The sequence below is a fragment of the Erinaceus europaeus genome, chromosome 19 (genome assembly GCF_950295315.1).
Source record: "Erinaceus europaeus chromosome 19, mEriEur2.1, whole genome shotgun sequence".
Lineage (NCBI taxonomy): Eukaryota > Metazoa > Chordata > Mammalia > Eulipotyphla > Erinaceidae > Erinaceus > Erinaceus europaeus.
The window spans coordinates 57357148-57371063 of NC_080180.1; the positions used below are offsets into that span (position 1 = coordinate 57357148).

General features: G+C 46.6%; 1 protein-coding gene across 1 annotated transcript in view; it reads left to right on the plus strand.

Annotated features, from left to right (window-relative positions):
- Positions 1-446, plus strand: part of ANAPC10 (anaphase promoting complex subunit 10) — a 139884-nt gene extending 139438 nt beyond the window's left edge. The window contains exon 5 of the mRNA XM_060179022.1: positions 361-446. Coding sequence (XP_060035005.1) covers positions 361-402 — 42 coding nt within the window. The 3' untranslated portion in view covers positions 403-446. The remainder of the gene's footprint in view (positions 1-360) is intronic.
- Positions 447-13916: the final 13470 nt, after the last annotated feature.

The window sequence follows — 13916 nt, forward strand, 5'->3', positions numbered from 1 at the left end:
AGAAGCTGTCTTTTAACTAGACACATACACAGTCACTTAACGACATCATAGCCATCAATTAACTGCAGATGTGATTGTGGTCGCGTGTTGGATCCTGACATGTAGCTGAGGTGTGTGGCAGCAGGCCGTGCTGCCTCAGTGTGTGTGGCTGCGCACAGTGATGTTCGCACAGCAGTGCAGTCAGCTAGAGATGCATTTGTCAGGACGTAACCCCGTTGCTAAGTGATTCACGACTGTACCCTTTAGTAGGGCTTGATCTAAACTAGGAGCACCTATTGTCAGTTACTATGAACTTCCTATGATAAACCATCATCGCCATCGTCACTGTCATCATCACTATGACTTTGCCGTTCTGTCTAGGGGGAAGAAGACACAACTCATGTTCTGCCTACTGACAGCTGACTTTTGATGAGGCTGTTACAGCCTCTGGTCTAGTCACCTCATCCTGCAAGGTATCCTGTGAGTTTGCTATTTCCTGTTGGGGATTTTTCTCAGTCAGATGTCTTTTAAAGCTTTGTGGTCATGTTGCCCTATGGGATGTCCATGCAGCGTGCTGTGGGACCCTCTAGGATGACACACAGGAGGATGTGGCATTCCCTGCTTGACGATTTCTTGCTTGCCAGTAGACAAGGGTTGTTCTACTACAGGAATTTTCTGGCATGTCAACCTGATAACTGATTTCTGCACTTCTATAATATAATATAAGCTCCCTTTTTGTGTTTAACCCATATCCATTTTCATGGTAGAAAATAATTAACCCGCGTTCATGGAAAGTATTGAGAACTGACAGAAAAATTGGTCCCAATTCTTGATGTCTCCCTAGAATTAATACGATTTGCAGTGTGATTGCATGCCAGCGGACCCCATGGGGTGGAGCCTGCTTTCCAGTCTCTCGAAGCTGAACTGACTGTGACTTGTGTGGCTTCACAGAGCCAGGCAGTAGCATCAAGCCTGAGATTGCTCAGCAGTTCGCCCTCGGTACCTGTCTCCATCTGAAAGTAAGCCCAGGGAGCTGGAAGATAATATTTGGGCTACTGGAAAAGTCATGACGTGTTTTTCTGCATTTTTAAAAACAAATTTATGTGTGTATGTATGTATATATGTATGTATTGGGTAGAGACAGCCAGAAATCGAGAGTGGAGGGGGAGGTAGAGAGGGAGAGAGACAGAGAGACCCTTGCAGCCCTGCTTCACCACTCGTGAAGTTTCTCCCTGTAAGTGGGGACCAGCGGTTCAAACCTGGGTCCTTGTGCACTTTAATACGTGCACTCAACCAGGTGCACCACCACTGTTCCCTTTTTCTGCATTTTTCTATGCAAAACTGCGTCATGATGTTTCCAACAACCCAATAGACCCTATGGTACTGAGCCAAGGTTCCTAGTCTCCAGGGCCCAACACATAACAACACCCACCATAGATCTGTGGCTCACAGGAGTAGCTCCAAGAATAAGACTAGGAGAATTACCCAGGTGGGCTCACTTGAGTTGTTGTCTTCAAGTAAACGCAGGTAGAAAGTGTGGTCTCAACCTATTACATTTGGCTTGGCTTGTCACACGGTCAGCTCCTTGATTGGATCTATTTATGGAGGCCTGTGGACATTCTGTTATAAATACTTTGAAATCAGTGTGTATGTATAGATGTGTGTGTGTGTGGGGGGGTGAACTTTCAGCATGTCACAATTCTCAGGCATCTGGGTCCAGAAAAGTTGCACCAGTTGTTGCCTTATTGGTTTATTGTTAGATGTAATCACAGGCTGGTTAGTGAATCCACTCACCAGCGGGATGAAGCCACTCCGATTCTGGTGGAGGTGACGGATCTGCTAGTGACCATTTGTGCCTGTCTGTGCGCTCAGGCAGAGTTGTGGCAGTTGAATCACAAGTGTCTGCATCTCTGTTCAGGGGAGTACAATAACAGACGCCTATTATCTGTCTAGGAGCACTGTCGTCTTTCCTGGACTGTTAGGACTGAATGTTCGAGTACTAAGTAAACAAGATGGATTTCAAAGTGAACGCTGTGATCTCTTTGCCACTTCAGCTTCCCATATGTTCTTTGATGTACTGACTGTTCAAATACCTTCCAAATCTATGCCATGCTTTCGGAGACTCTCCCTCTCTTTCTGTCTTTCTGGGTTTTTATTTATTTACTGGATAAAGACAGAGAAATTAAGAGGGAAGAAGAGATAATGGAGAGAGAAAGCGAGAGAGAAGAGAAAACAGAGAGAAAGAGATTGCCTACAGCACTTCTTTACTATTTGTGAAGTTCCCCCTGCAGGTGGAACCCAGGGCTTGAACCCAGGTTCTTGCTCATTGTAACAGCTGTAGTCTGTCAAGTGTACCACCCAGGGCTTGAACCCAGGTTCTTGCTCATTGTAACAGCTGTAGTCTGTCAAGTGCACCACCACCCAGCTCCTGGAGACTCTCTTTTGAGTGTTGCCCCTCCTGTCCTCAGACCGAGCTGACGGCCAGCCCTTCCGCTGCCTTGGACTGAAGCCGAATCATCACAACACACCTTTCTCACCCCTTAATAGGATGGCCTGCAGAAGAGCAAAGAGGAATCTATGGCCAATGGCCCCAGCTCGGCTAAGGGAGCTCATGGCAGCTGGCTGTTGTCATCACTGGCTTAGTGTGAAAGAGCATGTGTGCTTCTCTCTGGGAGATGGTGGGGCATGTCCTTTGTATTTGGCTTTCCTGGGTCCTGCTGGAGTACAGAGTTCTTGCTCTGCCCCTCCCATCCATGTGCCAAGGCTGGAGAGTCCTGCATTTTCCCCAGCTCACATATCCGGCTCATTGTCAGCCAAGTCCTGCCAGAGCCGTTGGCCAACAAAAGCATATAGGGAAAATAAATTTGTCAGAGGAAAAGTACAGAAAAGCGATCACTTTCAAGCAGGACTACAGTGAGCTCACTGTTCAGCTGCCTTTCACTAATGGTAAAAAACAAAACACCTTGCCAAATAGCTTTTTACAAATGGCTGGTGTGTGTCAATTAAAAGCTCAAGTGTTTGCACGCACCCACCTTATAGGTCGGCCCCAATTCAGTTATCAGGGCCTAGAGAAAACATAGGCTTCTCTCTGCTCTTGCTCTTTCCCCCAAAGTAGAGCATGATCTTGATTCAATCAAAAGATTGATATTCATTTCTCCCATCCAAGTACTAACCAGGACCGACCCTGCTTAGCTTCCGAGATCAGATGAGATCGGGCATGTTCAGGATGGTATGGCCGTAGACGATATTCATTTCTCTCTCTCCCTCCCTCCCTCCCTCTTTCCCTCCCTCCCAAGTATTTTCTTTACTTGGGCCAGGGGATATGCAGAAGATAACTCAGAACTTGCATGCAAGAGATTTGAGTTTTGATGCCTGGTACCACGAACAGCTGGGGCTGAGCAGTACTCTGGTTTAAAAATATTGCAATTATTTTTCCTGCATTGCCTAGCTTTGCACTCTCCTCTCCTCTCCCCTCCTCTCCCCTCCCCTCCCCTCCCCTTCCCTCCCCTAATCTCCTCTCTCCTCTCATCCCCTCTCCTCTGCTTTTTTCTCCAGCTCAGCTCTGGCTTATGGTTGTGCAGAAGACTGAACCGGGGACTTCTGATGCCCCAGGCATGGGAGTCTTTTGCAGAACCACTATGCTATTTCCTCCACTAATTTTTCTTTTCTTTTTAAAGATCTGTATATATCAGAAATATATATATACATACACACACACACACACACACACACACATATATATATATATATATATATATATAGAGAGAGAGAGAGAGAGAGAGAGAGAGGCGCGAGAGCACTGCTCAGCTTTTACTTACAGTGGTGCTGGGGTTTGAACCTGGAACCTCAAGGTTCCAGGCATGAACATTTGCATAGCTGTTATGCTTTATCCCCAACCCATATTTATCTATAAGGGAGAGAGACCAGAGCACTGTTCAATTCTGGCATGCAGTGGTACTGGGATTGAACCTAGGACCTCTGGAGCCTCAGGCATGCAAGTCCTTGCTTGAACACTGAGCTTTCTTCTCAGCCCAAGATTAATGTCCTTAAATACAGTCTGTTTTTTCCTTAGAGACAATATTGTCTATCTGTAGCTCATCTGATCGACTACAACAGATCTTATTAGCCAAAGACTTCTTCTTCTTCTAGCGTTTGCCAGCCAAAGACTAATAAGATAGAACTAGAAATGCCAGGTGACCTTCAGGGGCCATCTTGGCTGCAGAAAGGGTTTCTGATGGAATTGTAACAGGGACTTGGGAGTTTGCTGGGCTCAGAGGCTGATACTGTGAGGCCAGGCATCTAGACATTTGGTGAGGTGATGAGAGCAGCACTGGTGCTTTCTGCCCAACAGCCAGAAAAGCAGAGAGTCTCATGCACAGTCCATGGAGAGCATAGCCTGCTAGAAGCATCCCCCCGCTGCCCCAGTCTCCAATGCTGCATCTCCACTTCTCCCTGGCAATGTGGTCCTGGTGTTCATGATCTGTAGAAATAGTTTGGCCTGGTGGGATGGGAGCCATGCACTTGGTTGCCCTGATCCACATCTCTCCTTAAGGAAAGCCTCATCCATTGCATGCCACTCTCATAAGATGAACTTGATTTCGGGAATGCTGTTGTGCTTGTCCTGGAAGGTATGTGTTTGGAACGGAAAAAAAAAATCCCACACAAAGAGCTTAGGCACAAGCTGAGCTCTGAAGCTGCGTGCTCTGTTTCCTTTAATTGTTTTTTTTTTTTTTTTCTGGTAAAGAAGATGGTTTCCCGAGATAGTCATTTGAGCAGCTTACAGTTTCTCAGCTGCCTCCACTCTCGAGTTCTTGAGTTCTGGATTGCTTTGTCTTCTCATTCTTGTGGTCACTTGGTTTTTTTTCTTTTCTTTTTCAAAAGTGTAGTTTTATTTTTTATGTTTAATCTACTTCATTTATAAAAAAATTGTTTATTCCCTTTTGTTGCCCTTGTTGTTTTATTGCTATAGTCATTATTGTTGTTGTTACTGATGTCATTGTTGGATAGGACAGAGAGAAATGGAGAGAGATGGGGAAGACAGAGAGGGGGAGAGAAAGATAGACACCTGCAGACCTGCTTCACCGCCTGTGAAGTGATCCCCCTGCAGGTGGGGAGCCGGGGGCTCAAACCGGGACCCTTATGCCGGTCCTTGTGCTTGTGCCACCTGCGCTTAACCCTCTGCGCTACCACCTGACTCCCCAATCTACTTCATTTTAATGAGAGAGGAGAGTGGGACCAGAGCACTGCTCAGCTCTGACTGATGGTGGTTCTGGGGGGCTGATCCTGAGACCTCAGAACCTCACGTCTGAAAGTATGTTGCACAACCACTGTGCTGTCTCCTTGCCCGAGTCAATATATTTCCTGGTTGGTGATACGTCATCAAGTGGGAATGGTATGTTCTGCCAGCACATGCGCAGTAACGCACAGAGGCACTAGCACAGAGATCGAACTCGAAATGGATTCTAAGGCAACAGGAAGAAAAGCCACAGTTGGATTCTCATACATAATGTAGTTAAACTGGTTTCCCTCCCCACTTAGAAAAGCCACGGTTGGATTCTCATACATAACGTAGTTAAACTGGTTTCCCCTCCCCACTTAGGAAATAGATTTAGTGCTGGAGAAAGAGCATAACGGATAGGAAAAAGACTTTCATGCCTGAGGCTCTGAGGTTTCTTTCCCAGCACCACCGTAAGGCAGAGCTGAGCAGTGCTCTGGTGTCTATCTATCATCTATCTATCTATCTATCTATCTATCTATCTATCTATCTACCTATCTTCTATCATCTGTCTTTCCCACTGTATCTTCATCTCTCATTAAAGTAAAATAACATTAAAAACAGATTTAACATCGGCTTACAATATTATAAGATCTTAGGAGTGTGGTTTCATACCTCTATGTGTCTGTGTACAATTCACCTTGCCCACCACCAAAATCCCTGTGCCACATCGCCTCCACCCACCACCCTACCAAACACAGACTTCACCTTACACATGCACTCACATCCTTCTGCCAGTCACCATGGCTTTCACAGTCTAAGACTCAGAAACTTGTTTGGACAAAAACAAAACAAAACAAAACAAAACAACACTTTAGAAAAAGTTCTGCAGCAGATGGCCCTGGACATTTTATTTTCGAAGTGGCTTGTGTTACACAACTGTGGGTGACTATTTCTAAGGACTTGCCTGCTTTTTCATCTCAAGTCAAGTTTCACGTCAGGAAACAACTTCTCCCCTGGACCAACAGCTGTCTGTAGTTTGGGAGCTGGGCCGCTGACAAAGCTCAGGCCCTGGCCCAGGCTCAGGCCTTGCCCCTTGTGTGGTCACAGTTGGCTCTAACCGCGGTCTGATCCCCAGGGACACGCGCACCTTCATCCTTACAAAAGGCTGCTTACTTTTATAATAAAATGAGAGTTGTTTCTATCGTTATAATTTGAGCTATATTTTATTTTTATTTCTGTAATTTTCACTACTCATGATTTAACAGAGGCTTGCGAAATTGGAAGATTTAGGGTTAGACTTACATACCTGTGTGTGTGTGTGTGTGTGTAATGAGCCGTACTTAATTTTTCTGAAGACTTATTTCACTAATGTCACATGAACTCACTTTATCCAAGAGAGGTAAGGAGATGGAAACAGAGAAGCCAGAGCACTCCTGTAGCACATGCCCGGCCAGGGTTGAAATGGGAGCTGCAGTCGGGTGGAGTTTGAGCTCTTCCAGGTGAGCTGTTTCCTGGAGACATGAACTGTACTTTTTTAAAAAAATCTTTATTTATTGGATAGACACAGCCAGAAATTGAGAGGGAAGGGGGTGATAGAGAGGGAGAGAGACAGAGAGACACCTGCAGCCCTGCTTCACCACTTGTGAAGCTTTCCCCCTGCAGGTGGGGACCAGGGACTTGAACCTGGGTCCTTGTGCCTTGTAACATGTACACTCAACCAGGTGCGCCACCACCTGGCCCCATGAACTGTACTTTGAATGCCCATGTAGAATGTGATATTTTAAGCTTTTTTTTTTGTGTGTGTGTGGTGAATCCTTTTGTTTGTTTGTCTGTTTGTTTTGTAAGAAATGACTTCAGTAGCGCAGCGGGATAAGCACAGGTGGCGCAAAGCACAAGGACCATCGTAAAGATCCCGGTTCGAGCCATGGCTCCCCACCTGCAGGGGAGTCGCTTCACAAGTGGTGAAGCAGGTCTGCAGGTGTCTATCTTTCTCTCCCTTTCTCTGTCTTCTCCCTCCTCTCTCCATTTTTCTCTGTCCTATCCAACAACAACAACAACAATAATAACTACAACAATAAAACAACAAGGGCAACAAAAGGGAAGAAATAAATAAAGAAAAGAAAAAAAAATTTTTTTTAAAAAAGATATGACTTCAGAATCTGTTTTGGGTCTATAACCAGACCTCTTTATGTTCTCTTATGCAGACTTCCTGCCTCCTGGTTTAAAAAGATCTAGATCTACAAATTTCATTTTACTCCTTGTTGCAAATATAATATTCTAGTATTATTTTCAGAAACTTAAGAAAAAGATTCACTTGTTTATTTGTTCAAGAAAGAGGAGATCAAAGCACTACTCACCTCGGCATATGCAGTCCTAGGAATGGCAGTGGGAGCCTCAGACTTGCAAGTCCACTGCTCTGCCCCGAGCTATCTCCCTAGCTCCATATGCAAGTATTACTTGAAGACACAGGAAGGAGGGAAGAATTAAAAAAAAACAAACTATTTATCTGTTTATTAATAAGATAGATTGAGCAAGCAAGCAGGAGAGAGAAACAGAGCATAACTCTGGAGGCTTCAGGGGTCGAACTCAGAACTTTGTGCTTGGAAGTCTAGCACTCAACCACTGCATCACCTCCCAGGCTGTGAAAAAATATTTTAAGGGAGAAGACAACTGCAAGAAAGCTGTTGTGTGGATAAAGGAAAATAGAGAACAGAGAGGTTGAAAATATAGAAGAAGAGGGTGGGGGTAGACAGCATAGTGGTTCTGCAAAGAGACTTCCATGCCTGAGGCTCCAAAGTCCTAGGTTCAGTCCTCAGCACCACCATAAGCCAGAGCTGAGCAGTGCTGTGGTGAAAATAATAATAATAATAATACAATGAAATAAAATAAAAAATAGAAGAAAAATGAATAGAGAAAAGTTGCCACAAAAAACTACCCCAAATGTAGTGACTTAAAAGAACAGGAACTAGTACTTTCAGTTCTGGAGACTAGTCTGAAACTTTGGAGTTGGGTAGGCATGTTTGTTGCTGAGTCTGTCTGAGGAGCTGTATGTGACTGGGCGGGGGCGGGGGGATAAAGTCTCTTCTAGCTGCCGGGGGGGGGGGGGGGTGGTCTCTGGGTTTTCTTGGTACTCTCTGACTTGTGGCGTTATCACTCCAGTCTTGGCCACTGTCTTCACCTTGGCCTGCCTCTCTCTCTCTTTGCCTCCAGGGTTATTGCTGGGGCTCAGTGCCAGCACTATGAATCCACTGTTCCTGTGGCTATATATTTTTCTGATTTTTTAAATAGGACATAGAGAAACTGAAAGAGGAGGGGGAGACAGCAAGGGAGAGGAAAAGATTCATACCTACAGGCCTTCTTCACTGCTTATGAAGCGACCCCCTCTGCAGATGGGGAGCTGGGGGCTCGAACCAGGATCCTTGTGCAGGGCCTTACGCTTCACACTATTTACACAACACGGTGGGCCACCCCTTGGCCCCAGCCTCCCTCTCTACACATCCAGACTCCTCTTTTTTCACCTCTCCCTCTCTACTTCTCTTGTAAGAATGCTTGTTCTTGAATTGAAGGCCCATTTGAATGGTCCAAGATGGTTTCCTCTTCTCAAGGCCCTTAACCACACCCGAGACGAACCCATTTCCAAAGAAGATAAGATCCGTAGTTCTGGGGATTAGGACACAGACATATCCTTTTAGGGACTTCCACCCAGCTCATTACAGAAGATAGAAGGGGGATTCTGGCACTAGAAAAGGGGAATGAAAGACAGGATAAGCGGAGCAAAGATCAGGCTATGTAGAAATTGGAGGGGATGTCTCAGAAGTCAAAACAGGTCTCATAGGGAAAGCAGTGGAGCGGTGATGTGTTCAGAGGAAAGGCAGAGAGACAGGCCTGAGTGCAGGATGACGACACTGAGAAGGTCATAAGGAGCCACACATGTGAGAGGAGCAAGCCAAGGGCCACGAGCTTCTGTGATCACAGGTCTGCTGGCCTCCCCCCAGCTAGCTTTCTCATACTTCTGTTCATCTGTGCCTGTATGTCTCTCCAGTCGTGTGCAAGGAAGGAAAGGCACCACAACAGAGCAAAGCAGAACAAGTGCCCAGAAAGACAAAGCAGCAGCTTGCTGGCTTAGCGGAGAGCAGCCCAGCAAATACCCACCCCCCACGCAACCCCCCATCCCGTTCTCCTGCTGGAACCTGGGCAAACATTGCTGTGAGGAACCTGCAGCCAGGCTGAAGGTGGGTGAGCGGGGGAATGAAAGCCTCCAGTCATGGGCAGCTCTGTGGGGAGCAGGGCAAATTGAGCTGGATTTTCTTTGGCTTCTGATCTGAAACTTCTCCAGAAAAGGCTTTTCGAGGAAATGAGAGAAATGCCACAAAGGGGTTTGTGCTCACTGTGGGGTAGATAAGCCTCTGAACATACTGTACTTGCTCAAATGATCAAATCATGAGAGTAAACTCTTGTCTGTAACGTTAGCCTTCTTATCACTTACAAACATTAGCATGCTCGTATGTCCTGGCCCCCAGCCGGGAGTCGGCCTTCATCTTGCCTTGAGTCCGTCTCTGGTGGAAATGGTGCCAGTGTTTATTATCCACACAACTCCGAGCAAGCACTAACCTCTCATCTTCTCACTGTGCACGGTCAAGCCCACATTGTAGTGGGCAGGCTCTTCATGTGATGGGAAGAAGAGATTGGACATTATTCAGGCATCCTTTGTATATAAATCTATAATTTTATTTTTATTTACTCATTTTAAAATATTTTTACTTATTTATTAATGAGAGGGATAGGAGAGAGAGAAAGGACCAGGCATCACTCTGGTAAGTGTGCTGCTGGGGATGGAACTCAGGACCTCATACTTGAGACTCCAACCCTTTATCCACTGCGCTACCCCTGGACTACTAAATAGATACTTTTTTTTACATCTTTATTTATTGAATAGAGAGAGCCAGAAATCAAGAGGGAAAGAGGTGATAGAGAGGGAGAGACAGAGAGACACCTGCAGCCCTGCTTCACCACTCGCAAAGCTTTCCTCCTGCAGGTGGGGACTGGGGGCTTGAACCCGGGTCCTTGCACATTGTAACATGTGCGATCAACCAGGTGCACCACCATACAGCCCTAAATTGATAATTTTAAGTGGAATCTTGATACTTGGATTAGTGGAAAAGAGAGACAAGAGGTGAGCAAGAATTTTGTTTTCTGCATCCACGGAGCCTGCCTATCAGGTCCTCAGGTCTGAAAAATGCAATATGAATTGTAGTACATCTCAGGTCCAGTGACTAGATCCTCCAGGCACCAGGGGCCAAGGGCACGCAGCTACTTATACCGTCAGTAGTGCTTCTCAAATGTAAACGTGACATGAACTGTCTGGAAGTCTTGTTAGATCTCTGCAGATTCCGTACTTCGGGGTGGGCCTGGGAATTTGCCTTTCAAAGAAGTTTCCAGATGATGCAGACATTACTGGTCAAGGCTTAAGTTGTGAACAGCAAGATATTAGACAGTCCAGGAGATATATAGGGTCCAGGAGATAGCTCAGTGTAAAAAGCGCACACCCTGCCATGCACCTTCACCTGCTACTCCCCTGAGCAGTCTTAGTGTGTGTCTGACCGCCTTTTGCTACAGCTCTGTTGGTGAGCGTGGCGAAGCATTCCATGGTCTGCACGCGTGGGCCGCTGAGCATGATGTGATGGGAAGCCAGCAGGGTGAGGGGGGAACATCTTCCTAAGGGTGCCGGCAGGTCTCTGCTGGGGCCATCTGCTGGGTGTGTGACAGCAGGGGTTGAGAGAAAGCCCTAAGGACCTTTTCAAGCCCACCAATACTGGCGATTGGCTATAGAGGATCTCAGTGTGGGGAATTAAAGAAGAAAAGAAAAGACAAAGTGAGAGAGAGAGAGAGGGAGAGAGAGAGAGAGAGAGAGAGAGAGAGAGAGAGAGAGATATGCCTGAAAAGCCCACTCACCAGCTTGTTTCTGCTTTAGGGAGTATATAAACACTCCATCATAAGGGCTGTGGAATTACCTGCATGGAGGAGAAAGGACTTATTGTGCTCAGGCCTCTGGGCTGGTTACCTAAGGCCCCTTTCTCACTAGGGAGCACTCGCAAGGAGCTGGCTCACTTCAGCACGGAGTTTAATTAAACTGCTCACTCACCGCCAGTAGGGCTGCAGGGCCCAAGGAGTGGGGGTGGAGGTGGAGGTAGGGGGGGTTGTTCGTTTAGACAGGATTTCCATGGATTTCTGCATCCTGTGCTTGATGTCAAATGCAAGGCTGTCACTTATAATTGTGTGTTTCTGTGCCCTTGAACACATAGGCACCAGGTTCGAGAGGACCTGGGGACACAGTCAAAGCCACCCACACGTGCCAAACCAAAGTGGCAGCTGCTGGTGGTGGGGGTGGGTGATGTTGGCCAGGAGAGAGGGGTGCACTTTGCACCCCACAAAGGTTACTTTTCTTCAGTGAGTTTGTGCTCTTCTCTCCTACAACTTTTTACTAATGCCCCAAATAAGGAGTCCTTTCCCTCCCCTCACTTCCCCTTTTCTCCCTTCTCCTCCCCTCCTCTCCCCTTTCCTCCCTTCCCTTCCAAAAGCATATGTAGATCAGCAGCTGCTACGGTTAAGAATAAAAACAACAAGGGCAACAAAAGGGAATAAATAAAATAAAATAAAATAAAAAACTTAAAAAAAAAAGAATAAAGATGGAGCACCTGACAGGGTGGCTCATTGGGTAGGCACAGGACTCCAATGGGTGAGATCCCACATTCATTCCCTGGCACCATGATGCTGCAGTTCTCTCTCACTTATTAAATAAATAAATATATTGAAAGAATATTGGGAGAGTAAATCCCTCCCCCCCAAAAAAAAAAAAACCAAGCTGGAGCCTATATTAACTAACTAACACAGAGGAAAACTGGCCATTTAACTACTGAGCTAGAGGGCAGAGTCCTCTTAGACCTGGGGGGCTTTGTTACTGGAAGATGGGCTGGTGGCAGAGTCAAGGAAGGGCCTTAGAGACAAAAATGAACTGAGGAATCACTTCTGGAAGGAATGATTCCACCCAATTTGGCCAGAAGCATCTCCTTCTCCCCAAGAGGATGTGGCCTCGTAGCATGTGTGTCTGTGTGTGTGTGTGTGTGGGCGCGCGCAGGCGGGGGGTGTCTAGAATGGCTCTGGGCAATGACTGCTGTGCCTCCCACTCTTCCTCCTGATGTGCCTGGCACTGTCACCTCGCTCTCTCCAAGCTCCTCTCCTACTTGCGTGAGTAGCTCATGCTTGAGTCTATATGTCTTTGAGGGAGAGGAGATTTAACCAGAGGTGAAGCAGAGACTCTCAGGGGAACCTGAATGTCCAGCTTTTGGAGCTGGACTCTATTTTGCATGTGGAAAGGAGAGAACAAGCTGTCTGCGTTCTAGAAGGCGACCTATGGCAGGTCGTGTACTGTCCCCTCTGCTGACTTCCCCCAGGACTATTCATTCACCCCACACTCAGTGCCACGGGGCTTGTAGTAATCCTCTCCATCCCATCCTGCCACCAGAGCAGGGAAATATATCATGCGGAAATGAGCAAAGACCACCCAAGGGAGGCCAGAAGCTGAGTATCAGAGTGTGCTATATAGGAAGGCGGACAGCCTCTACCACTTAGGTTTTACAGAAATGGGTCAAAGGCAGAAAAAGTTCTCTCACAGCAAAGAGACTGGGACCCTTCAGGCCTGCTCACTGGAGGCTGTCAGCACAGCAAAGCAGGGGGCAGACTAACTAGAGGTGAAGCACGCTGAGTGGTCACTTTAGGAAGTGAGGGAAGTAAAAGCCAGTGGTCATTAACCAAGGCCTGACCTTTTGGGTCGGTTGCTATAGAGACTAGGGTTTGGCTCCCTGGGTTGCTTGCTATGAAGTTGTTTCACTGATTAGGTCCACGACTTATCATCTGTAGACTCAGCCTCTCCACTTTGTCTCTGCAACACTGAGCTTGGCAGTGGGCTGCTCGGGCCAACTGGACGTGTGTGAGCCTAACATTTGAGACCATTGTATGCTTGACTCCTGCCCTCTTTCCCCTCTGTCTTGAGAAATGCTGTGGACCCCGGGGGTGGATTGGGAGGTGGGGATGCTCTTCTAATTGGGGTTCTGGAATGTGAAGAGATCTGGAATAGATTCATAGCCCACCCACTGCCAAAAACACAGATGCAATGGGCCCAGAGTTCATGTGAAATGACAGTGCAAAACAGAGATCTTTGTTGTGTAGGATATTATCAGTTAAGGTCTATTGTGTCTGCAGTAAGAAGAATGCATTCCTTCTTCATTCATATCAGAGACTGTGAAGACTTTTTTTTTTTCCTCCAGGGTTGTTGCTGGTGCTCGGTGCTTGCACTAAGAATCCACTGCTCTTGGAGAACATTTTTTTCCTTTTTGCTGCCCTTGTTGTTATTATTATTGTTGTTATTGCTGTCTTTGTTGTTGGATAGGACAGAGACAAATGGAGAGAGGAAGGGAAGACAGAGATGGGGAGAGAAAGACACCTGCAGACCTGCTTCACCACTTGTGAAGCGACCTCCCTGCAGGTGGGGAACTGGGGGTTTGAACTGGGATCCTTGCGTCAGTCCTTGTGCTTCACACCATGTGTGCTTAACCCATTGCGCTACTGCCCGGCCCCAAGACTTCCTCTTTAAGGAAATCCAAAGTAAAGATTAAAGTCAAACTTTGATACATAGTAAGAATCAGTATTTCTCTACTAACAA